The following is a 27,149-nucleotide window of genomic DNA, read 5'->3' as shown; positions in this document are numbered from 1 at the left end:
GAGTGTAGGAGGGGGTCCCAGTGTGACATGTATAGAGTGTAGGAGGGGGTCCCAGTGTGACATGTACAGAGTGTAGGAGGGGTCCCAGTGTGACATGTAAAGAGTGTAGGAGGGGGTCCCAGTGTGACATGTATAGAGTGTAGGAGGGGGTCCCAGTGTGACATGTACAGAGTGTAGGAGGGGGTCCCAGTGTGACATGTATAGAGTGTAGGAGGGGGTCCCAGTGTGACATGTACAGAGTGTAGGAGGGGGTCCCAGTGTGACATGTACAGAGTGTAGGAGGGGGTCCCAGTGTGACATGTATAGAGTGTAGGAGGGGGTCCCAGTGTGACATGTACAGAGTGTAGGAGGGGGTCCCAGTGTGACATGTACAGAGTGTAGGAGGGGTCCCAGTGTGACATGTACAGAGTGTAGGTGGGGTCCCAGTGTGACATGTAAAGAGTGTAAGAGGGGGTCCCAGCGTGACATGTACAGAGTGTAGGAGGGGTCCCAGTGTGACATGTATAGAGTGTAGGAGGGGTCCCAGTGTGACATGTACAGAGTGTAGGAGGGGGTCCCAGTGTGACATGTATAGAGTGTAGGAGGGGTCCCAGCGTGACATGTACAGAGTGTAGGAGGGGGTCCCAGTGTGACATGTACAGAGTGTAGGAGGGGTCCCAGTGTGACATGTACAGAGTGTAGGAGGGGGTCCCAGTGCATAGAGAGACAGGCAAGGCAGGGTTTCCAGGGTAAAAAACGTTTTTCCCCATCGATGTTCAAACCAAACCCACGCCACTTACACCATCGCCCCTAGTCCAGCCCTACCCCCCTCCAGGTTACACCATCACCCAGTCCACAGGAACCTGGGATGCCATGTATAGTCATGTCCAGCAGGGGGTGCTGGTGAGCCTCAGGCTAATGGCTCAGTGTATGGAAAGCATGACTTACATTTACATTTATGCATTTAGCAGACGCTTTTATCCAAAGCGACTTCCAAGAGAGAGCTTTACAAAAGAGCATAGGTCACTGATCATAACAACGAGGTAGTCCCAAACATTGCAAGCAGCCAGACTCGTGTCATTTTTACTGTCAAAAGCAACTTTTTTATTTATGAACTAATGTTTGTTTTATCATCTCATTTTAGTTTTATCATCTGCTTGGTCACTGATGCCTTGAAAGAAGATTGTGAGATTATGTAGTCTGTGCCTCGAAAAACAGTCTGATTCTCTGTGTTTTCCGCCAAACTTTAAAAGACATGTGCACCTGCAGGCCTGTTTTTTGGTGAAGCTGTACGCTAGAGGATGCTGCTGACGGTGACATATTATTTATTCTTTGTAACAGCAATAGAGCCATCTAGAAAACAGTTTACTTAATGTTAAAACTCCTCAAGGGGCTATGGAAGCCATTAACAGTTCTTAATGAAACCCGTTAGCCTCAAAGCTTCAGTGTTTCCTTGGATACAGTGTTCTATATTCTATTGGACCCTGTTTTCTTCCATGGCACTAGCTCACCTGGATGAGAGTGTTTACCATTAAGGCCCTGTCCACACTAGCCCGGGTAAATACAAATCCGTCCACACTAGCGTTTTTATATCGTTTTCCAAATGTTTGCCGTCCACACTTAGCCTGGCTGCCAGCCCAACTTCTCCCCATCCCCCCCAAAAAATTGGTCGGGAAGTTGGGTCTGGAGTGTCTCGTATTGGGGACCAACTACAGAAAACCAGAATCTGGGCGAACCAATGAAATTGCCAGGGCGGGCTTTATACGATGATGGACAGATGATCAACAGTAACGTAATCACCCACGTCACAAAAGAGCGCTTAAGTTGAATTTGTTTTGAACAAACATGGCTACCTGGAGATCTGGGATGTTATGATTCTGCCATCGAGTCTGTTTTAGAAGACATCGACAGCGCATTAATTTTGAAAGAGGAACAGAGAGACGCAATCAAGGCATTTGTCGATGGAAAATATGTTTTTGCCTCATTCCTACGGGATTCGGTAAACGTTTAATTTATCAGCTGGCCCCGATGGTCGCGAAGAAGATGGGACACAATGAAAACCCGGTGGCCATTGTGGTTTCTCCTTTTCTTTTGTGGAGTTGTAATCCTAAACGGAGAACTTGTTCGTATGTGCATTGCCCATTATTGTTTCGCTCAAAAAGGTTGACCGTGTGAACAAGTACTCCCCCTACCCTTAAATTAATTTTACAACACCGGCAAAAATCGTTTGTAGGCCTATTCAATCTTCAAGCATACTTCAAGTCTGCTTGTTGTTTAGTTCTGTTGACAACAACTATGCGGTGCTTAACATACGTCACATACTCGGTTGCTCTGATTGGTTGTAGATCTATCCAATTGAGCGAAGAGGCATTTGTTTTCCAGGCTCGTTTGAAACAGGCCCTGTAGTCAAAGCCAGAGCCTTTTTCTATGGCTCTGGTCAAAGCCCAACGGAGGGTTCTCAGACTCATATTCTGACTAGAATTATGAGTATGACAACGCCAGGCTAGTCCACACTAACACGGATACATGACAATCGTTGTCATGGTTTCGCCACTTCCCTCCCGCCACACTGCTCTGTTTACATGCACGCAATCAGCTGAGACTGACACTTGTTTTGAGGTAAAAAAAAAAAAACGGTCATACAAAAAACAGTTACACTAACTTATAAATAAGTTATAGAGACGGAGCAGCATATTTCTCTCACTTTCCATCTTGACGTTATAACCTCTAGAGCGCAAGCTACCCCAATGTCATGGCAACTGCGTCATCGTATCTGAAAACCTCCTTGGACCCCGTCCACACTAGTGATGGGAAGTTCGGTTCATTTTACTGATTCGGTTCTTTAAATCTCGTTCAGTAAAATGAACAACTCTTTTTTCGAGTCATTCGTTCATTTCAACGGAGGGGGGGGGGGGGGGGGGGCTATACGTCCACTGCAAACACGTATGATATTCTCATGTAGGTTAGTGCATAACGTGTGCACCAGCAGATACTATTTCAAAATAAATTCCTGCATTAAAATAATGTATCATGAGTTAGTTTGTATGATTTGGTCATGTATTATCACACTAGCATTTAATTATCACGTTTAACAATTACACTGCACTAAACTGTAAGTGTAAATGTAAAGTGAAAATAACAAAACCAGTCAGTATGATGACTTGAGCGAATATCATTCATTCACGTCTTACTAAAACAGCGGCCACGCGAAAGGGAATAAGGAAACAGTTTCCTCTACAAAAAAATACAATGCGGGTCACGTAAGAAATGATCCAAAGACTCGTAGAAAGACCGAGTCGGAAAAGGAACTAATCATTCGTTTCCTCTACAGAGCCTTTGCAGGTCACGTGAAAAATGATCCAAAGACTCGTAGAAAGACCGAGTCGGGAAAGGAACGAATCGTTCGTTTCCTCTAGCTACAGAGCCTATGCAGGTCACATGAAAAATGATCCAAAGACTCGTAGAAAGACCGAGTCGGGAAATGAACGAATCACTCGTTAAGAAGACTCGTTACTCCCGAGTCCTTATAAGGATTCGTTCAAAATGAACGGAACGATTCGTTCAAAATGAACGAATCGTTCACGAACGACACATCACTAGTCCACACTACTACGCGTACCCGGCGTTTTCAAATGTCTCCGCCTGGGGGAGCGTATTCGAAAAGCTCCGTTTTCAGTATCCGAATACGCCGTATTAGTGTGGACGGGAGATGCAAACGCAGACACATGTATGCGTTTCTAAATTTACCCGTGCTAGTGTGGACGGGGCCTAAGACTATTGCCTAGCAAAGGTTCGAATCTGGTTAAGGCCATTTCTTGAACGTCTTTCATCAATCTCACTACTTAGTTTCTTGTCTCTGTCCACCTGTTTTATGGATACGATAAACATTAAAAGAAAAGGTCACACAATGAAAGGAAACGATCTCTGTTGTCTCCCTCCCCGGTCGAACCACAGCTCCCTCCTCTGTGGTTTTGCAGCAGTTCTCAGTAGGCCTACCTGTAGCCAGCTTCCTTTCTCAGAAACATACCCTGTCGTTTCCACTGTAACACGTAATGTGGCTTGAAGAATTATTTGTAGGCCTGTTAAAGGTTTTTAATGTACCACTTAATTCATCTTTATTGATTTATTGACAATACCGGATTGTGAGTGACACTAGGCCTGCTGATTCTAGGCGGCCCAAACTAGTCTTTCAGGGGTAGATCTACGGGGTGGCATAAAAATAGCCTTGCCACCGCAGTTGGCAGTTTTGAAATGAAAGAAAAATGACTCCAACCACCCTCCCCACTCTGCCGACCGAAGTTGCTTTCATTTGAACTTAAGGAAGGCGCGAACTGACCATAAAAGGCTCCAACTCAAGGAAATCGTCGGCAGACCACATCGGAGGAATGAGGTGTTAAGCAATTATCTATAAATGACTAAGAATAAATAGAAAAGTGCAGGGCTAACGGAATTAGGGTTAGTTTTCCTGTTGAATTGATGTTAATAACGTTAACTCGTGAATGCTTTGGAAAAGCAACAACAAAGATTACCGTAGTAAAGTTTGTTCGAAGTTTGATATTCAACAGATATTCGGACGCCCAGTATTGTGTTATTTTAACCCGTGTTTAGCACCGCTATTACCGGCCGCTTATGTTTAGGGACCGTCAACAAATTACAAATGCCAAAAGTCAATCGTTTTTTAACAACATGAACTAGGAGCGTCAAAATAATGTTAAACTGTTAAAGATGTATCCATTCATGCTGCACAGCCTTTATTTTTTTCATTTTCACCTCAGGTTATTAAAAAAATATTTTTTATTAAAAATAAATCTTCCTCTAACTTCAATAGCATTTTGGTCATGTGACCTATAATCTTCAAATTCATTTCAGTGTTCACTGACAATGCATACATGTTGCACAGCCTTTAGTTTTTTCATTTTGATCTCACACACTTCTGCCACGGGGTGCCACCCCTCAAAATCTCCTGCCACCCTCTTGCCACCCCATTAATATTTTTCTAGATCCGCCCCTGTTCAAGGTGGATCTTACAATGTAATACATTGATCAGTATGAACATACAAATCAAACGTTTAACCAATGTTCCATCCTACAACATTATAAAGTCAGCTGTGTTAACAGTGTGTTATGTACGCGCTTTGACTAAAAATTGGGCTTTGATGTAATCACTAACAAACCAGGATGGTAACTGAAGGTATAATAGAACAGGTAATTGTGAGCAGAGGAGACACAAATATCCTTCTTGCAGTATATTATTTTACAAAAAAAAACATAGAGACAATTTCACAAATTCCATTTCAAATGCAAAGAAAATACAAATATTTACCCGAGGTGACCTCATGCAAAACTTGTCAGACAATTGCAGAATGTGGCTCTTGTAGCAGAATGTGAGTAAGTAGCCTAAATTCGTGAGCACGTTTGTTGCAATAAATTGAAAAATTGAAATGGATTTTTTTTTAATCCATATAGTTTGTTGATTTCTGGATGTTATTGTTCTGTCTCTGATGTTAACGTATATTTGATTAAACCTGCGATGACCTTCATTTAAAACTGCATCAGCGTTTTATGTTGACATTTGTTAGCGAATATCAGCTAATGTTACCTAGAGCAATTTATGGTTGCAGACTTTGATGGTTTCTTTTTGTAATTTTCCTTAAGGTAAACATCAGTGTTTAAAAAAAAAAGAACACACCGCAGGTTACAAAATGCACGTTGTGCTGTACCGACCATCATTGTCCCCCAACCCTTCGTGGTTGTGCCTAACCTTAACCTCGACCTCTGCTACGACTCCTGGCCTTAAACTAATCCTAACCTCAACCGTCGTTGTGACGCCTAAACTCAACCGGGCCTCCCAGGCTGCAGCCTTAGCATGGATTTTTAGTTTGTAATCTAGCAACAAAAAAAACACGTACACCAAAGTAGGAAGGAGAAATAGCGGACCAGACAAGCTTTTATTTTGAAAAGTAGAAGCATGAGGCGGGAGGGCATGAGGCGGGAGGCTGCAGGCTGCAGCCATACACTCTTGGAGATTTGCGGTAGTACCCCTGTAGTGCCCTGTTTCATCCACTAGATGGCATTGCTCAAACTTGAACCCCACCAGCATACACAAAGCAGCACGGTACCTATAACATGAATAGGTTTTCCTACAGAGTAGTTTCTCCTACAATATTGTGTGTGTTCAAATCACAGAGAGAGAAATACTCACAGTTAGTGGTCGACAACATTTTTTGTAGTATCTTGTACTGTTACCCTTTACAACTCAACACCACCCCTTAGTGGACAAACTTCATGCGACACATGTTCACAGCTACACCACCAATAGATACACACACAGACTTTTCATACCCTCCTACTCTCTCTCTCTCACTCTCTCTCTCTCTCTCTCTCTCTCTCTCTCTCTCTCTCTCTCTCTCTCTCTCTCTCTCTCTCTCGCAGGAAGCAGGAAGTGAGGTGAATGTGCATCTCATGGTACCAGGCCCCTGCTGCTTATACAGTGCAAGGCCGTAATCATAATACATATTGAGGGGGACACATCCCATATATTCTAATATGGTCAAAATGTCCTCCCCAATATATTGATATAAAAATATAAATGTGCTACGCTACAACAGGCAACCACGCACGCTGTCCGAGATTATCATAAAAAATGTAATTCGTCCCCCCAAATGTTGACTCAATGGCTACGGCCTTGATACAGTGTGTGTGTGTGTATCATGGTATCAGCCCCCTGCTGGTTAGACAGTGTGTGTGTGTGTGTGTGTATCATGGTATCCGCTCCCCTGATGGTTACACAATGTGTGTGTGTGTATGATGGTATCAGCCCCCCTGCTGGTTAGTCAGTCAGTCAGCAGCCAGACAGGATGGAGTTCACACCACTCTGCTTTATGCTCTGTGTCTGCTGTTCCATCCTCTCACGTCTCTGCTGCTGTGAGTACTGTTCTACTGTTCTATCCTGGTTCTACTGTTCTATCCTGGTTTTACTGTTCTATTCTGGTTCTGCTGTTGCGTCCTTTACTGTTCTATCCTTGTTTCACGGTTCTATCCTCTCAGCACTCTGACTAGCTTACAGAGCATGTTTCTCAATTCAGGTTGAAAGTTGTTTATGATGTCACGTACAGCTGACAGCTGTGATCTCCTCTCTCTGTGTTGCCCATGCTCTCCTACAGTCTCTCTATCTCCTGCAGTCTCTCTGAGCGTCAGTCCCAGCAGATCTCAGTTCTTCAATTATAACAGTTTCTCCCTGAGCTGTGAGGAGCAGGGGAGCTCTGCTGGAGGGAGGGTGAGGAGGACCACCACAAAAGGAATGTCTTCAGAGTGTGGAGGAGCAGGCTGGGGGACTTTAGTGGGTTTCTCCTGCTACGTGAAAGACCTGTCCCCAGGGGACACTGGAGTGTACTGGTGTGAGTCTGGCTCAGGAGAACACAGCCATGCTGTCAACATCACAGTGCATGGTACGTTCACATTATTTGAAAAAATCACAGTGGTTTCATTGGATTCCGGAAAGATCATTTGAATCCATCTCCTCTGTTGTAGCTGGAGCTGTGATCCTGGACAGTCCTGTCCTCCCTGTGAACGAGGGACAAGCTGTGACTCTACACTGTAGATACCAGACACCTCCCTCTGACCGCACAGCTGCCTTCTACAAGGATGGATCTCTGGTCAGGACTGAGGCTGTGGGAGAGATGACCATCCCTGCTGTGACTACGTCTGATGCAGGGTTGTACAAGTGCAGCAATTCTGAGCGGGGAGGATCTCCAGAGAGCTGGCTGGCTGTGAGAGGTGATACTTTCTGTTAAAATATGATTTCACAGGAGGAATGTTTGAAACTGTTAGTTGAATAATAATGATATTATCATTTAGATCATTACATTTTTTAGTTTAGCTTGTCTTGGGAGTAATCAGTTCCAAAGACCACAATGTAACAAGTACATTTGATGGTTGATATTTCCTTCTTCAAGCCCTCCCTCCCTCCCCCGTTTCCCGTCCCTCCCCTTCTCCACCACCCTCCCCTTCTCCCCCACCCTCCCCCTCTCCCCCTCCCTCCCCCTCTTCCCCTCCCCCATCCCCCTCCCTTCCTGTGCTGGTCTCTGTGGGGGTGGCTGGTCTCTTGGTCTCTCTGGTCTCTCTGCTGGTGGTGGTGCTCCTCAGGAAGAGACGTAAAGGTGAGACTCACTGTTATGTCACACTGTGTTTAAATATGTACTCATTGAATAACAGTTGTTCAGAGTATTTCCTGCTGTTTGTTTGTGTGTGTGTATGTGTGTGGTGTGTGTGTGTGTGTACGGGTTTGTGTGTGTGTGTGTGTGTGTGTGGGTGTATGTGTGTGGTATGTGTGTGTGTGTGTTCCTCCACGTTGTGGTGAGGTAGCTGGTCCCAGAGATGTGACCTACGCTGACTTCAGACTCAGACATGATACAGAACCCAGCAGGAGGAGAGAGAGATGTAGCGAGAGGTAGACACACAGGAGGAGAGAGAGGTAGAGAGAGGTAGACACACCCAGGAAGAGACAGAATTGGAGAGAGGTAGACACACACAAGAGGAGAGAGAGGTAGAGAGAGATAGACACACACAGGAGGAGAGAGAGAGGTTAAGATAATTTAGAGAAGAGTTGATGTTCCTCAGAGACAGAGAGATGTATCTGACCGTGTTGATGTTCCTCAGAGAGACCCCCTCGAGCAGCAAAGCCTGTCTACTCAGCAGTGAAGACAGAAACAGGTGAGACATACACACACATGCATGCATACACACATACACAAATACATCATACACACACACACATATATCCTCACATTCAAGTTTATCTCTGTGTCAGGTTCAGCAGGAGCCAGTGTGACCTACTGTGTGTGTTCCAGAGAAGCCCCTCCCCCCAGAACCTGATGTCATCTACTCCTCAGTGAGACCAGGCTGAGCTGCAGGTACCAAACCACACCCCACACTCTGGACCATTATGACCAGTGTTTGAGGTCATGCGTTATGTCCCGAAGTTCTTCGATTAAATGCCGCCCTCAAATTAACGCAGCCCTCAAATAAACGCTGCACCAAAAATGAACTTTGTGTAATACACGCTGCCCTCGATTAAACGCTGCACCCAAAAAATCAGAAAACGGTTATTTAATTGGTTAAATTAAAACAAAGTATTTATTAAACAAGTAAATCACAAGTGTAGTATAATTCTCTTGAAGCACTGGCAGACAAGTTGCTTTCTTGCTACAGGTTTATTTGAAACTTCTTTTCCAAATCCACTGTGAAAACTACACCCACACAGTATAACGAGAAATATAAAGGCCACATTAGCTTAATATGAACATACAATGACATGCGCAACATGTAAATAACGTGAAAATGTAACCAAAGGAAAATACAGACACAAAACGACATACCTCGTTGGCTGCATGCTGTACACAAGGGAAGAGAGGCCCTCTGTGACATGCTTGCGTGTAAAAAGGGCTATACAAATACATTTGATTTGATTTTGATTTGAGAGGTTTCCTTAGATCGCTAACATCAGCTATAACAAACTTAAAGATCCCATGACATGCTGTTTTTTGATGCTTTTATATAGGCCTTAGTGGTCCCCTAATATTGTATCTGAAGGTCTTTTCCTGAAATTCAGTCTTGGTGCAGTATTACAGCCACTACAAGCAGTCCCACAGTCCCACGTGCTGTTTCTGTGTCTGTAGCTTTAAATGCTATGAGGAAGAAAGAGGCGGGGCTAACTGCCATGCTTAGGTCGTTTGCAAGCCATGATGACTAAAGGAAAACCAATATCGCGCGCTCGCATGGTCATAGCTCATTTTCTCATTGGTGGGCCAAATTCTCTGTGCGGGCAAAGCAGAGAAAGGGGAGGTAACCTTCGCTCTTATGACGTCATAAAACCAACATTTTAAAAACCGGGCGTTTTAGTTTTCATTTTCTCAAAGGCGGAGAAGAAAACCCAGGGCTTGGATTACACCTATCGAAAATTCTAGCCACTGGGGGACCAAAGGCAGGCTAGGGCAACTTATATTAATGTTGAATAACCTCCTAAAGTGAATATTTCATGTCATAGGACCTTTAAACTTTTATCGAGCATTAAATTGTCCGTGCTTTGCTTGCTGTTAGCTTGTCTACTCTCTCACTCACGAGCGTCCCAAAAGGTCTTCAAAACAAAGGCACTTTACTCTTACCAAATAAAGTCACTTAATAATACTGAATACAATTATATAATTCTAAATTATGACATTATGACAAAAAATTATACATTATTATAATGTAATTGCGACAATTAGCCTACATGTACAACATAGAAAGGTACATGACTTTGCCACTTGCAAATTCACCTTTCATCAACCCCAAGTTCACGTGCTACAGATCTGTTGCTGCTGGTGAGTGCTTTCTGCACAGATTTCAGTTTGAAAGCCAAAGTGTAAGAACATTTCGGCATGCTGCTTCAGATTTCTACACAATGTAGACACACGCGCGGCTTCAATTTTACACTAGGCTTTGTGTTTGACCTCATTGTCTATTCTTTGTTTGTCTATGGCAGCACTGCAGCTACAATTCACTAACTCACTCTTACAAATTAAACACCGCTCTCGAATAAACGCTGCACCAACAATGATCATTGTGTAATAAACGCTGCGGCGTTTAATCGAGAAATAAGTAAATATAATGCGTTACATAATATTATTACTTAAGTGAGTAACAAAGTAATATAACGCGTGACTTTTTGACATTGAATAATATTATTACAGTTACTTATTTAAGTAACTTGCGTTACTTGTCCAAGTTACTGCATGAATTCAACAAAAGACTTAAATAGCCTGATAAATACAGATAGTTGCCTAAACGACTCTTCCTGGGCGCAGTAGCTTACTGTTTGCCTTTGATTCACGCTGCTGACAAACACAACAGCAAACATGGCCGCAGAACGTGTTATGGTTTCGGCGTGGAAATATTCACACTATTTTGCTTTCTTTGACGATATTGGAATAAATATTTCAGTGAAATGCAAACTGTGCCCCAACAAATTAATATCCACTGCCAGAAACAGCACTTCAAACTTCTCGAAAGACAGAGAAACAAAGCTGTAAGCTAGAGAAAAATCCACTTGAAACAATAATAGAGATGGCTACACGTTTCCACAACTTGCTACTAAAAGTAAGAGTGAAATAAATATAATAGTCTACTACTATTAGTAATAATATTACTTTGTACAGAAAGTAATAATGTAACTTAATCACACTATGCTTACTGAACAAAAGTAAGTAATAAGTAATAACTAATATATTACTAGTAACTCCCCCCAACACAACCAATCAGAACCCTTAGCTAAGAAGTTACGCTTGCTAGGCTAAGGTTCCGGGATCGAGGGGAAAGATTGAGACGTTGCACATGCACATAACAACACAATATACACACACACACACACACACACACACACACACATGAATGCACATAGCAACAGATACACACACACACACACACACACACACACACACACACACACACACACACACACACACATGAACAGCAACACACCCCAGATACACACACCTCTCAGGACATGTTTTCAACGGGAGTTTTTCACACGTGGTTTACCTCCCTCTGTCCTTTCTGCGTATGTCTACATGCCCCCCAGGACATGACCCCCCTGTGCACCTCACCTTTCACACCTCTAAGGCCATCTTCTTCAGAACAGAGGGTGTACTGATCAGAAGCAGGGTTATTTGTAGATGTGGAACAATGTGCTGTTTTAGCTGCGGTAGACCGCTCTCTCTGTCCTAGCACTCTGCTGGCATGCAACCTGCTCTTTACCGCAAGACAGAGGTTGGAGTAGATTTACAAAGTTGTTGATTGAAGCTCTGTTCTTTGACCGCCTGCTGGAACAAACAACATCTGGGTCAATCCTGTTAACCGGTGCCTTTTAATGTCCGCAGGAAATCCTACTTCATATTTGATGTAAATTAGGACCTAATCCTACTTCATATTTGATGTAAACTCTGGACCACCTCCACACCCCCCACTCTGGACCACCACCACACCGTCCACTCTGGACCACCACCACACCGTCCACTCTGGACCACCTCCACACCGCCCACTCTGGACCACCACCACACCCCCCACTCTGGACCACCTCCACACCCCCCACTCTGGACCACCTCCACACCCCCCACTCTGGACCACCTCCACACCGCCCACTCTGGACCACCACCACACCCCCCACTCTGGACCACCACCACACCCCCCACTCTGGACCACCTCCACACCCCCCACTCTGGACCACCTCCACACCCCCCACTCTGAACCACCTCCACACCCCCCACTCTGGACCACCTCCACACCCCCCACTCTGGACCATTATGACCAATCAGAATAAGGAGTTGCGCTTGCTAGGCTGATGTTCCGGACACAATACACACACAGATACACACACACATAAATGCATATAGCAACAGATACACACACACACACACACACACATGAATGCACATAGCAACAGATGCACACGAACAGCAACACACCCCAGACACACACCTCTCAGTACATGTTTTCAAAGGGAGTTTTTAAGACACGGTTTACCACCCTTTCTACTTCTCAGCCTCTGTCTACAGGCCCCCCAATCTGTGCCCCTCACCTTTCACACCTCTAAGGCATCCATCCTCTGTTCTCAGGAAATAGAGGATGTACTGATCAGAAGCAGGGTTATTTGTAGATGTGGAACAATGTGCTGTTTTAGCTGTGGTAGACCGCTCTCTCTGTCCTAGCACTCTGCTGGCATGCAACCTGCTCTTTAACGCAAGACAGAGGTTGGAGTAGACGTACAAAGTTGTTGATTGAAACTCTGCTCTTTGACCGCCTGCTGAAACAAACAACACGTGTCAGTTTGAGGTGTGAAGCGCTGTGTTCCTACTGATCAGAACTGTTTGGAAAGAGCCTCTCTACTTGTCAACTCACAGACACGCCAGCCAGTAAGATGACATCTAACAGCCAAGACAAGGATGGACTTTCTAACTGGAACTGTGACCCCAACAGCTTCCAGCTGTATGGACCCAGACGTGTGTTGTCATTGTGGCTGTTGTTGTTTACAGACTAGTAAACATGTCACTGATGAAGAGACCTGTTGTTGTTTACAGACTAATAAACATGTCACTGATGAAGAGACCTGTTGTTGTTTACAGACTAGTAAACATGTCACTGATGAAGAGGCTCATAAAGGACCATCAAATAAGTTGGACTTAAAGACTTGAATTAGCTTAACAAGTCAAGCGGGGCTAAAGCGGTTCCATAAAGGCCAATTTCAGCTCACGCAGTCCTACTAATTCAAGTCAGATTTAAGTAGTCACGCTAATTGCGCGTGCACCCTATTCTTAAGCAGCCCGAGAGGTAAAACATGGATCATTCAATCCACCACGGCAAAAGCAATGCACACGGCCACGTGACTTCTTCCAGAAAGAACGTTCCCTTTAAGCCTCGTACTATGACAGCTCCCACATCCTCCGCTTCATCAAAATGTAACGACATGCCATGATTGACTTGAACGATAGGCTACGTAGGTCGAAGTCCTTTTTTAGACCTTTAGTTACTTTGTTGATTAAAAACAAACACCCTCTAAACACATGTAAATTGACTTTTTTGACATTGTTTTAAATAAATAACCTACTATTTATCAATACATTACCCAGTAGCCTAACTTTTTAACATGGTTGTTGTGTCTGGAAAATGGAGGATATTGATGTAGCACATGGATTTAGGTTAGTTTTGCAATTGTAGACTACTGTTAACAACTAGGCCTCTATGGCCATGATAATTATACTCTGATAATTTAGATTGAGATAGGCCTATGCCTGATGCAATCACAAACTAGGCTATATAGCCATAAGTTTAACGTGGCGTGTATCAAATCATTGTTCATCATCGTTTAATGCATTAGGCTAAATGTTGTAGCCTATGTAGGCTATTTAAGTTGATTTTCTATCAATATTAAACATATTGAACTGATGAGAATAAGAAAATTAGAATATCCGTGGTAAATCATCGTTTTCCCGTTGGGTCAGTGTTACAGGAAGGTCTGGTTAAGCACCAAGTCAAGCTAAACCTGCCTGACCCTGACCAGACTAGTTTCGCAGCCTATGTTGCCATAGTAACCGAGTTCAAACTACGTTGAGCTAGCTTTATGGAACCGAAAGAACTAGAAATGAGTCTGACTAATTTACATTAGTAAAGTAAGTCTGGCTTATTCGGTAAACTCGCTTTATGGAACAGGGTGTTCCTTTAAACAATAATCATAAACTAAGAAATAACGAAATGTCTTCAATTATTGCTTTGCCATTTCTTTGTAGACGTACAAATATGCTTCGTCCTGTTGACTCTCCATGCCAGAGAGTCTGGTGAGTCGAGGGCTGAAAACTAACGCGTGTGAGGTCGGCAAACTACAATTTCAAATGACTTTGGGGCCTTTTCTACAGTAACTATTGCTGTCCAATGTAATTTTCCACTCTTCTTCTGTACCGGTGTGCACCATTGTCTTTGGGTGTCTAAGATCTTAATATAGTAGAACAACTTGTAAATGCAGTGTGTGTGTGTGTGTGTGTGTGTATGTGTATATATGTATTGACATATTGTAATATGTGAGTAAAAAAAAGAATACATGTTATGAAAAGTGTGAGAGTATGTTTGTGACTGTATGACGGCGTGTGTGTGATAGAGAGACAGGGGTGTGATTTATGTAACATGTGTAAGAAAGTTAGAGAGGTGTGGGAGAAAGAGTGGTATGAATTATATAACATAAGAGAGAGGCAGAGTGGTGTGAATGATCTGTCAGTGACTGACCCTTGACCCCTCCTGGCCGTGTCAGTGACTGACACTTGACCCCTTCTGGCCGTGTGAGTGACTGAAACTTGACCCCTTTTGGCCGTGTGAGTGACTGACCCTTGACCCTTTCTGGCCGTGTGAGTGACTGACCCTTGACCCCTCCTGGCCATGTGAGTGACTGACCCTTGACCCCTCCTGGCCATGTGAGTGACTGACCCTTGACCCCTCCTGGCCGTGTCAGTGACTGACCCTTGACACCTTCTGGCTGTGTGAGTGACTGACCCTTGACCCCTCCTGGCCGTGTCAGTGACTGACCCTTGACCCCTCCTGGCTGTGTGAGTGACTGACCCTTGACCCCTTCTGGCCGTGTGAATGACTGACCCTTGACCCCTTCTGGCTGTGTTTGACGCGCAGCCCCGGAGGTGCTGAACCGAGTGGTGTCGGAAGCCTTCCTCTCCTTCTTTGTGAAGACCGTGGGCCACTTCTCATCCCACATGAAGCGCAGCGCCAACGGCCAGTCCAGAGTGTTCCAGAAGAAGTCTTTCTACAACGCCACCGAGTCAAAGACCTACCGTCAGTTTGTCAAGGACTTCTGCAGAACCCAGATGTTTGACATTTTCATCCAGGAGGAAGAGGGGCAGCCCTCGACACATGAAGGTAGATTCTTGATGTTTGGGTTCATGTTGGAACGTTAGGAAGCTTGAAACGGATGGGATGGTCGACATGTTACACTCATGTTACACTCATGTTTCACTCATGTTACACTCACAGGAAAATATTTAGAAAATGTATGACCAAATCTCAGGTGAGATATTCTCTAAGCATTGCCTCTGTACCAGCAATTTGTTCTTCAGTTTTACAGGTTTCTTCCAGCAGAAAGTAGCAAAGTATCAAGAGAGGAAGAAAAAAGAGAAAGCCAAGAGTGGCTGGTTGAGAGGGTTTATGGTGTGAGGCAGCACCTTCTTGGGGGGTGTTCCATCAACGTCGATTAAGGGAAAGCGAGACTTATTTAGCCAAGTCTCACTTGCTTTAGCGAGAGTTCCGTTCCATGAAGGTGGATTATTCTAGTTCTAGCTACGTAAGCAAGGTTCGGAACTAGCCTGATCCGTAAAAATAAATACATAAAAATATATATATTTAAAATAACACTTTAGCAACTCTTAAGGATGGCAATGAACACATAAGAGCAGCCTACCATCCTTTGTAGAAAGTAATAGAAAGGAGAGTAGACTATAATAGTAGAAAGGAGGGTAGTAGACTGCAGTCTGTGTAGGTAGGCCTAGACTATGTAGTCTGCTGGAATCACACACAAGGAAGCAAACCCACTGTAGCCAAGCCTTGACCACTGTTCAGTCTGTCTGCATCTGTCTGTCTTTGCATGTGGGACATTCTTGAACGGCCAACTATGCCAGGAAATATGAAGGGTATACCTTGCTCCAAAGCAGTACCTGAATATTATCATCAGTTTTTCAGGTCATCTTGAAACACAAAGAATCAAGGAGACTTTTCATTCAATTGTATAAAGTATTTTCATTGTTTAAAGTAGCCTATATGTTGACAAGCCTCTATATTACCTCTCCTCTGGCTTCCCCAATATTATAGGTGCAATATACTGTCCCCATGGGTGTATCCAGGCCCACTGGAAGACTCAGGGGGTGACTGCCTGGTGCCCCCATGGTTGAAAGTGTTTCTAAAATGCCCTTGAGTGGCAAAAATTACACCAAGTGCCCTACTGTATGCCATTCACATTGTGAAATATGCTTGAGTGCACAGGATGCCCCATGCAATAAATGACACTGTGCCCTCTATAAATGTAAAAACATGTCTTAATGAGTTCCTTTATAGTATAGAACATGTGATGCAGTACCCTATATGGTGCCACAATGGCCTAAATTGGACTGTTTGCATGCCCTTACTTCCATTGGAAAGGCTGCTGTTATGAAGTGCCGTTTATGCTGCCCCTACATGACAGTGTCCCAAATGTTGCCCTTTCCAAAGAAGACAATTAGATGCTTTGCCCTACAGTCTCCCCTAATGGTCCCAGTAGGGCATGCTTTCCCAAAGTGAGGCTGTGACAACACTTGGCACAGCCACAGTCAAATTACGTTAATTATTAGTAGGCTTAAATGCATATAGATTTGGTAGGTCTTCAATTTACGCATTTTAACGGTTGTAATGGTTTCAAAACCAAGGTTTCAAAAAAAATCTATTTACGCTGCTGAAACAACACCCCTCTGCTGCTTTACGCTTTGCTTTTTGCGACATAACTCCTCTTTTCGACGATCGCCTGATCTGTATGGAGGACCAAACCTGCCAAAATTCAAAATAAATAAATTTATAAATTAATGTATTTAACAAAATGTAAATATATAAAAATAAATGTATGAAAACATATTTATTAAGTATTTATTTATTTACATGGCCATTTATTTCTGTATTTATTTATTTTTGTATTTATTTTTTTTCTGTGTTATTTCTGTATTTCCTTGTCCTTAAACTAATGAGGCAATCAATGTATGTCATGGTGTCACCTTAACCCCAAAAGACAAAAAGGTTGATCAGTATGCTAAGATGGAGTTTCCATGCCTGGGGTTGCTATGACTAGACTGCACACACGCAACAGATAGCCAGATATTTGAGAGTTTTGGCTAGCTAACCTCCTGACACTCAAATTAGAGCTAATCCAGAGCCTGTTTAAGGAGAGCCTGCCCACTCCCTATTAAGCCCCATTGTACCGAATTTGTTGCAGTTCCACCAGAGTTCCACTGGGAGTGATCGCGGTCGAGTGCAAAATGAATGAGACGGGTATGGCTGCAGCCTGCAGCCTCCCGTCTCATGCCCTCTCGTCTCATGCCCTCCCGTCTCATGCCCAAGCCGTCCAATGGTAAGTTCAGAGGGTCAAAAATACAAAATCGCAAATTATTTTACGGATGGAGTTGAAGGTAAGTTATTGAGCACGTTTGTTGCAATAAATTGAAAAACTTGAAATTGATTTTTTTTTATCCATATGGTTTGCTGATTTCTGGATGTTATTGTTCTGTCCCTGATGTTAACGTATATTTGATGAAACCTGCGATGACCTTCATTTAAAACTGCATCAGCGTTTTATGTTGACAAATAAAAATTGTTAGCAAATATTAGCTAACGTTACCTAGAGCAATTTATGGTTGCAGACTTTGATGGTTTCTTTTTGTGATTTTCCTTAAGGTACACATCAGTGTCTTTAAAAAGAAGAACACACCGCAGGTGACAAAATGCACGGTGTGCTCTACCGACCATCATTGTCCCCCAACCGTCGTGGTTGTGCCTAACCTTAACCTCGACCTCTGCTACGACTCCTGGCCTTAAACTAATCCTAACCTCAACCGTCGTTGTGACGCCTAAACTCAACCGGGCCTCCCAGGCTGGAGCCATAGAATGGATTTTAGTTTGTAATCTAGCAACAAAAAAAACACATACCTGTACACCAAAGTAGGAAGGAGAAATAGCGGACCAGACAAGCTTTTATTTTGAAAAGTAGAAGCATGAGGGAGGGCATGAGACGGGAGGGCATGAGACGGGAGGCTGCAGGCTGCAGCCATACACTCTTGGAGACTGTGTCGTGCAGTATTTTCGTTTGCCGCCGGCAGGTAGTAGCGGTGCTCGTTCCGTGGGCTGTCGGGGCGCGGCCGACTGGGGGGTAGGGGGCGGCACAAGATTTCTTCTTTCCGGGGGGGGGGGGGGGGGGGGGGGGGGGGAGGGGGTAATAAACTCGCCCTGGGCACACAATGTGCTAGGACCGCCACTGGGTGGCAGTGATTGATAGCTTTGCAGACGAGTTACACGTCACACGAGTCAACACGTCATGACTTAACTTGTCGGAACTACACAAAACAAAGCATTTATGACATTGGAAACATTTGTGTTTATTGGGTATGAAAATATTTGTTTTGTTTGCATCAATGACAAGTCTTAATCCTAGTATTATAATAGGCCTACTCGGAGATGGTTATTCTATAAGTTAGATATGCAGATGTGGTTTTTATGCCTTAAAGTCAATTAACATGTATGTCCTATAAAGTTGAAAAGGCACCAAATTAGGGGACATTTCAGCAACGTTTAGGTGGACAGCATTAAGTACTACTTAAGAGCAGGGTACGCGCTATGTGCTTGTTCAGGAAACAGGGGGCGGGTGTCTGCAAGCAAAAGAGGCATGCTGTGAGTGATCCTGTGTAAAACATGTTAAAATAAATTGAAGAGCAAACTGTCTCAGAGTGTGTTGTGTTTCCACTGGGAGTATGAAAGATGAATCTCAGTGTGTTGTGTCACCACTGGGAGTATGTAGGCACACACCTCTCCTCACAGATAGACTTTTTGTCTGATTCAGTTTTCACTCACTCATCATTTTCTAAACTCAGTCTTCTGCATTCATTAATTTCCTCAATGAGCATCTGATTGTTATGTCCACACACAAACACACATATCCAATATGTTATTTTCTCTCATCACATAGACAGACATCTGTAATTGTTGCTGGGATGTTTATTAAGTAAATGATTACAAATCACAACTGGATTATGAACAGAAATCAAAGGGTATTAATATACAGTAGATTAGTAAATTAATTTTTAAAGACTGAAATCATTACCCCTCTGAAGTCTGAGACCTGTTAGGCAGCCTTGATAGTCTGACATGCACTTGTTGCTGGGATACTTAAGTAAACAATGACGATTGTCAATATTGTTTTGTAAATCAAGTTTCAAAGACTGAAGTCATTAATAATCAAAGAAAGAAAAAACGATGAGAATCCATCCGGACATGAGTGTCATGTTTCTGTCTCAGACAAACATTTTTCGATAATCTGACCGTTGTCCAGGCACTTGACACAGGAGTTGGCATCACACTTGTAGAGGGGGACTTTATCAGCAACCTCCTTCAGGGCAGCTTTCAGTGCTTCGGACTCTAAGTCTTCAATGTATACCCTACTGAACACAAAGGCCTTGGGACCAACGTGATCGGTCAGCACACTGAGAGACCCCAATATGCACTTCTGCACAAGGGATGGGATTTTTCTTCTTTTCAATTGTATCTTTTTTTCCATCGCCTCCTTTGCCTCTTTATCTTTTGCTTCGTTCAGGCACAGCTTCAGACACGGAGAGTTGTAGGTGTAGAACACCACACAGCCATCTTTGTTCTCATTCTGCAGGTATTGCATAGGAGTAACACCATCATTGCTGTACTCGCACATGAGTAAGGCACGCTCTGAGTGGACTGCGTTCGTTTGTCCGGGTTCTTTTGGTGTGGCAGCGACCAGCTGTGATCCCATGTAGAGATGTTTATGTTCAAGGTCCTCCTTGACTGTTTTTGCGCTATCTTCACTAAGGAAGTTGTCCTGACTGAATCCAGGCCCACACTGGTCTGCCGGGACGTTGATAGCTGCAGCATACTGGAGATGAACACCTTTGTCATTCTTTCCAGGTGGTTGATAACTTGGAGAAACAAAGAGTAGAAAAGAGTTAAATGAAAACCTGATGCTGCCCGTTCCCAGCTTGACACAGTGCACAATGACCACACGCTCTTTTAGCAGTCAGGGTTTTCTTGCGTCTGCTGAATTCACATATAAGACACGATTATAGGTTTCACGTGATCATGAGATAGTAATGACAATTACATCCTGATCATACTTTTGGCCAATCTAAACTACCACTATAAATAAATACATAAATGAATGAGTATTTGCATTCAATATTTATAGTTTTTTACTGTGACACATAACTTAGACTATGATGGGAGTCCTCTTGCTTACTTGGTGTCAATGAATTGAATGATTTTATGAAGAGTGTTCTGATCCACTTCCTGTGTTGATACCCCAGAGGAGATCAGAGAGAACAGGAAGAGTCCTTTAAGCACACCTGGACACACCTGCACAGGTAACAAACACATGAATGAACAACACACACGCACACACCCATGACACCTGTGATCCAAGACGTACGTCGCTTTGAAAACGGAGGCTGGTTGACACAAAACACATTGCCAGAGTGTTTGATTATTATACATCTACAAAACTAATGACAAGGCTCAGCCATAGACCAGAGAAAGGCAAAAAGAAAACATTACTTTACATTACTTACAGAAACTATTCCAGGTGCTGATATATCAGGTGCAGACAAAGGTAAAGGTAAACTAAAAAAGGAAGAATTTCCACACACTCTAATTTACATTTACATTTAGCAGACGCTTTTATCCAGAGCGACTTACAGTAAGTACAGGGACATTCCCCCCGAGGCAAGTAGGGTGAAGTGCCTTGTCCAAGGACACAACGTCATTTTTTGTGCAGCCGGGAATCGAACTAGCCCAATTCCCTAACCGCTCAGCCACCTGACTCCCTAATTCAAGCACAAAGGCTTCCTAAACATTACACATTATTAAACATTCTTCCTTTTTTGGTTACATTACAATACATTACATTATATGACAATACAATATGATACATTACATTATATGACAATACAATATACTACAGTACATTATATGGCAATACAATATAATACATTACATTATATGACAATACAATATAATACATTACATTATATGACAATACAATATAATACATTACATTATATGACACTACAATATTTAAGCAATAAGCCCCAAGAGGTCGTGTTTTGCGCTGATTTTAGAACAGGTAAGGGGAGTTATTAGGCACGACGCGATGCGGAAACCCCCTTACCTGTTCTAAAATCAGCGCAAATCACTACCTCTCGGGGCTTATTGCTTTTCTAAAACTGTTACTACAAATATTTGATATGGTTTCATAAATAAAAACAATTAGAAACAAAATAATTTAATAATAAACCGTCATTCTTCCGCCACTACAAAGTATAGTTCCTTCATAAATCGTTGCCACGCAACAGCCAGATGGACACCTTTGCCGTCTTTTTGTATTTGAAATATTCGATGCGCAGTAATATGGAAATTTAAAGAATGTTATGAGGACAACCTGTAAGGTTATGCTGGATTGTACAACGGCATGTAACGCGATATAGCCAATCACAATCAAGGTTGGGAACAACCAGTTTTAGAAAATACATGACATTATATGACAACACAATATAATACATTACATTACCATGATGGAGGTGGGTGAGTTGAGGGTACGTCAGGTCTGCCAAGCTGAGTGTCTCTTCTCTAACTGGACTGAACAAGGATGGCTCTAGCAGCAGGAGAAGAGGCCTGGTATATATACAGGAGGACTGAACAAGGCTGGCTACTAGATATCTAATTACACTAAACAAATATTTAAACGCAACGTAGATTTTACATTTACATTTAAAATTTACATTTATGCATTTAGCAGACGCTTTTATCCAAAGCGACTTCCAAGAGAGAGCTTTACAAAAGAGCATAGGTCACTGATCATAACAACGAGGTAGTCCCAAACAATGCAAGCAGCCAAAACATGAAGCATACATTGTGAAAAACTAAACAAGTGCCAAAGGGAAGACCCATAAGAGCATTCAGTTATACAAGTAACAAATGAAAACAACATGAACCACAAAAAGTGCAGGACTGTACCTATAGAAGAACAATCAACAGTAAAATATTTCACATCGAGTACAAGACTTAACTTCGTTATAACTAACCTACAAGAGCAACAAGTCACTCAATAATACCCCCTTCCCACCAAAGTGAACCGGGAGCTAGTTCGGAGCTGGTGCTAGAGCCAGTTTGGAGCTGGTTCAAGAGCGGAGGTTACTAAGAACCGGTTTGCTTTTCCACGGGCAAGAGCCACCACAGAGCCACGTCATTACGTCACTGTATACGTCTCATATTTCCCAGCAACGCTAGCGCGGTAGCGCCAAACACAACATCAACAATGGCGGACGTTTCGTTGCTGTTGTTGCTCATGGTTTTGCGAACCTACATCGGCATCCAAACATGGCGCATCCGACATGTTTGTTCAACTCGCCATTTGTATAGAAAGAGATTACAATCAAATTAGCAGTTTCATCAATAAAATAAGCACATTTTCAGCAACTACACTGCCCACTTCTCGATACATTTTCATTCAAATTCTGATTTACAAGTACCGTTTAGCTGAAATATAAATTGTAAAAACTTAGAGCAATGGCGGCCAAAGCGTTTTGTTGGACACGGTAACCCCGCCCCAAGCGGTTCTTTATTGGTTCGTAAACTAGACCAGCTCCGAAGTGGTGCTCGTTGCGAACCACGTACAAACCACGTACAAACCACTTTTCCGGTTCCCAGTCTGTCGAAAGAGAAAGAACTGGTTCGCGATGAGGCACTGGCTCCGAACCGGCACCCAAAATGCGTTGGTGGAAAAGGGTTATAAGAGTAATTGTGATCCTGGAGGAAACTAACATCAGGTCCAACCAAGCATTCCTAAGTGCCGTTGTACTCCAGGAACAAGTGTGTCTTGAGCCTTTTCTTGAAGGTGGGGAGACAGTCAGTGTCCCTGATGGAGGTGGGGAGCTGGTTCCACCATTGGGGGGCCAGGCAGGAGAAGAGCTTGTGTTGGGACCGGGCGGTCTTGAGCGGTGGGACCACCAGGCAGTTGTCTGAAGAAGACCGTAGGTGACCGGTGAAGGTGTAAGGTTGCAGGAGAGACTTGATGTAGTCGGGTGCAGTCCCGTTCACTGCTCGGAAGGTCAGTACCAGGGTCTTGAATCTGATATGGGCGTTGATGGGTAGCCAGTGGAGAGAGATGAGGAGCGGGGTAACATGGGAGCGTCTGGGTAGATTGTAGACCAGGTGGGCCGCTGCGTTCTGAATCCTCTGAAGAGGGCGGGTTGCACATGCTGGGAGACCAGCGAGCAGCGAGTTGCAGTAGTCCAACTTGGAGAGGAACAGTGCTTGGACTAGCAGCTGGGTGGAGTGCTCAGACAGGTATCTCCTGATCTTCCGGATGTTATAGAGGGTGAATCTACAAGACTGGGAGACTGCAGCAATGTGGGCCGTGAGGGAGAGCTCGTCATCCATGGTAACACCAAGGTTCCTGGCAGAGGATGAAGGGGTCACCGTCGCAGATCCCAGGGTGATTGACAGATCATGGGAGATGGAGGGTTGAGCCAGGATGATGAGAAGTTCTGTTTTGGCGAGGTTCAGCTGGAGGTGGTGCTCGGTCATCCAGGCGGAGATGTCTGTGAGGCAGGCCTTAATCCTAGCTGAGATTCCCGGATCAGTCGGGGGGAACGACAGGTACAGCTGCGTGTTGTCAGCGTAGCAGTGGTAGGAGAAGCCATGGCAGGTGATGATTGGTCCAAGTGAGGTGGTGTACAGAGAGAAGAGGAGGGGTCCAAGGACGGAGCCCTGTGGGACACCCGTGGAGAGCTGGCGAGGGCCTGACAGTTTGCCTCCCCGGGAGACCTGGTAGGATCTTCCCAACAGGTAGGATGAGATCCACTGGAGTGCAGCGCCAGAGATGCCTATCTCAGGAAGTCTGAAGAGCAGGATCCGGTGGTTAACCGTATCAAACGCTGCAGAAAGGTCCAGCAGAATGATGACGGATGACCTGGAAGCCGCTCTGGCAGACTGGAGGGCAGTGGTGACTGAAAGAAGGGCAGTCTCTGTGGAGTGGCCAGTCTTGAAGCCCGATTGGTTGGGGTCAAGCAGGTTGTTCTGAGAGAGAAAGTTAGACAGTTGGTTAGATACAGCACATTCAATTGTTTTTTAAAAGAAGGGTAGCAGTGTTACGGTCTGTAGTTCTGGAGGACGGCAGGGTTAAGGGAGGGTTTTTTGAGTAGAGGGGTAACTCTGGCCTGTTTGAAGGCAGAGGGAAAGGTGCCGGAGGTAAGAGAGGAGTTTAGGACATGGAGATCGAGGGAGGGGAGGTGGGGTGGGGGAGGTGGGTTAAGAAGGATGGAGAAGGTAGAAAAAAGCTTGTGGTTTGAAGCAACGTTAATTTTGTTCAGAAAGATTTAAGGAGGGAGTGATACTTATCAAGGTCCAGACCGTCTTTGGACTTGCGCCATCTCCTCTCAGCTGCCCGAAGGGTGGACCGTTCTTCACGAATAACATCCGTAAGCCACGGGCAGTGGCAGTGTTAGTGGGGTGGGACGAGAACTCGTCAATGGGAGGATGTTACAATAGAGGAGAAATGGGAGGGAGCGGAGGTTGCGCCGGAAAGTTACAAGGGGAGGGGAGGTAGGAGGGGTTGGAGGGAGAGAGACAGAGAATTGGATAAAGTAGTGATCAGAAGTGTACAGTGGGGTTACAGAGGTTAAGTCAGTGATACAGTTACGTGTCAGGACGAGGTTTAGCTGTTTGCCTGCCTTGTGGGTTGCCGGTGTGCTCAGCAGCGTCAGGTCAAAGGAGGTCAGGAGAGACAAGAAGTCTGCGTTCCTTGGAGGTGAATGTTGAAGTCCCCAAGGACTATCAGGGGGATCCCATCATCCGGGAGGACGCAGAGGAGCATGTCCAGCTCCTCCACAAAGTCGGCTAGCGGGCCTGGTGGGCGCCAGGCGAGGCTGCCAGGCGAGGCTGCCAGGCGAGGCTGCCAGGCAAGTATCCTGAAACTCAATCTCTAGCTAGCTACTTAACGGCCTGGATAGCTGCTGTCTCTCAGCTCTACTCAGACACAAGATTTAGCAAAAACACAACACAATACTACAAGTTAAAGTCACTTACTTAGTCAGGAGACATTCACGATGCACATTCAGTAAAACACTCTTCGCTTAAATTTTGAAACCCATGTTTAATTGACTCAAACAAAACATCCTGTAATTTCTCCTTGATCACTAAAAACATACCTCTTTCCGATTCTGTGCCCACATTAATATCTGTAGCCATAGTCATGTGGAGTCCATACTACTGCCTGATGCACTTACATGAACTAAAACTGTTCCATATCGTGTTTTTATCTTTGCTCGGTAGATTTAGCAAATGTGACACTCGAGGATTCATTCTTTGGGGGTTTTACGGAGTTCAGCATCTTTTTAAATCACACTCGGGCTAGACAAGATTTATTCTGTGTGTTACTCCCAATGTTTTGCCAGATTATGTTGATTTACTGTAACAGCTATAGTACTTTGATGCTCTGATGGATACAAACAGCCCATACACAAATGTACTCCACTTGTGTGTGTGTGCTTGTGCTCATGCTCTCAGGGGGATGACTCGGAAACAGAGACGTCTCTGAGGTGCTCGTGGGAACTCTGCTCGAACACTTCCTGTTTAAGTGCCTTATCCTCTTGTGACCCCGGCCCATCATCTTGGGCTCTGGAAAGAGCCTTGCGGTCGATCCGTCGCCCACAATGCCCACCGCAACGCCCACCGCGATCCCGGCGTCAGACCCGGTAGTGCCAAAACCAACGTCCCGTCCACCCGAGACCCCAGCCGTCAAGCCCGCACAGCTTGGCTTTGACTTCTGAGGCTCTCATGGGACCGGACTATGAGGACCACCAGCTGGACTGAAAAGGGTAAGGCATCACCGTTCGGTGGTGCCCGCAGTGGCTGGGCAGCGACAACGCCCACCTGGAAATCGTGACCGCCAACCGCGCATCCGATATCCGCAATCGTGTATCGCTCGCACTTCTGCCCCCGCAAGGTGGTGGAAAGGGCCGGTGGCCCGGTCGCCTTTGTCACCGCATGGCTGGAGACGAAAGACGACGGCAACCCTGTTCAACTTTCGCTCTTTTGAAAACTGAGAGCCCCCATGTGGGGCTTTTTTCTTGTGGCTGATCTGGCGCTTGTTTTCTATTGTGAGGGGAGAACTTGCGACAAGAACGAAAGAGATTGCGGGTGTCGGGGAAATCTTTGCTGCGGCGCGAAGAGATTGATGGTTTTATCGAAGGGCTGTTTGCTGGGCATGAAGAAATAGACCTGCCCGAAAAGGCCCATTGCACGACCAATACCTTGGGCGAAATCCGCGCTCTGCGGGCGGGCTTGCACGAGTTGGCAACCACGAAAGCTAAGCCCACGGACATCAAAGAACTGGACGGGATGATCAAACAGGTGCGTGATCTGAGTATCATCGCAGAAAAGGAAATGAATGTGGCGATCCAGTCGTGCAAACGTGTGCGGGCTCAGATGCTGGAAACCTTGGAAAAATCGGACATGCTGCACTGAGGAACTTTGATGCGGACCAACTCAAGGTGTTTCCGGATCGTCAGCATTTACGCCGTGATGTGCCCGCCAAAAATATGTGGCGGTTCTATTTTATGACGGTGCAGCACGATCTGTTTGGTGGCGCGTCGCTGATCCGCGAATGGGTCCGGGTTGGCAGCCCGGAAAAGGTGCGGATTGACCATCACTCAGATGAGGGCCATGCGCTGAACGCCTTGGCTGATTTGATGGCCGCCAAGTGCAAACGTGGGTATCAGTTTAGAAGATGACCGCGCGCGCCAGCTGATCGAGAGCTGATCGCGAATACCATGTAT

At 44.7% G+C, this 27,149-nt stretch overlaps 2 protein-coding genes across 3 annotated transcripts; one reads left to right on the top strand and one right to left on the bottom strand.

Annotated features, from left to right (window-relative positions):
* Positions 1–6,807: 6,807 nt before the first annotated feature.
* LOC124471376 (sialoadhesin-like) lies at positions 6,808–15,671 on the top strand. Of its 2 annotated transcripts, XM_047025867.1 has the most exons (8): positions 6,808–6,903; positions 7,143–7,427; positions 7,510–7,755; positions 8,125–8,138; positions 8,638–8,691; positions 8,789–8,891; positions 15,184–15,426; positions 15,632–15,671. In XM_047025867.1, exons 1-5 carry the CDS (start codon positions 6,837–6,839, stop codon positions 8,677–8,679), a joined length of 654 nt encoding a protein of 217 aa, XP_046881823.1. In that variant the 5' UTR covers positions 6,808–6,836; the 3' UTR covers positions 8,680–8,691; positions 8,789–8,891; positions 15,184–15,426; positions 15,632–15,671. The 2 variants fall into 2 exon arrangements, with proteins under 2 accessions (XP_046881823.1, XP_046881824.1); XM_047025868.1 differs by lacking the exons at positions 15,184–15,426; positions 15,632–15,671 and adding an exon at positions 11,895–12,029.
* Positions 15,672–19,279: 3,608 nt separating this feature from the next.
* Positions 19,280–21,966, bottom strand: LOC124471369. Its single transcript, XM_047025858.1, has 3 exons — positions 21,881–21,966; positions 20,555–20,670; positions 19,280–20,237 (listed from the first exon to the last, which is right to left on the bottom strand). The coding sequence occupies exons 1-3, from the start codon at positions 21,881–21,883 to the stop codon at positions 19,574–19,576; spliced, it is 783 nt and encodes a 260-aa protein (XP_046881814.1). The 5' UTR covers positions 21,884–21,966; the 3' UTR covers positions 19,280–19,573.
* Positions 21,967–27,149: the final 5,183 nt, after the last annotated feature.

Source organism: Hypomesus transpacificus, chromosome 9 (genome assembly GCF_021917145.1).
Source record: "Hypomesus transpacificus isolate Combined female chromosome 9, fHypTra1, whole genome shotgun sequence".
NCBI classification, from domain to species: domain Eukaryota; kingdom Metazoa; phylum Chordata; class Actinopteri; order Osmeriformes; family Osmeridae; genus Hypomesus; species Hypomesus transpacificus.
The sequence above is the reverse complement of the archived record's forward strand: the minus strand, read 5'-3'. Positions and strand labels throughout refer to the sequence as shown.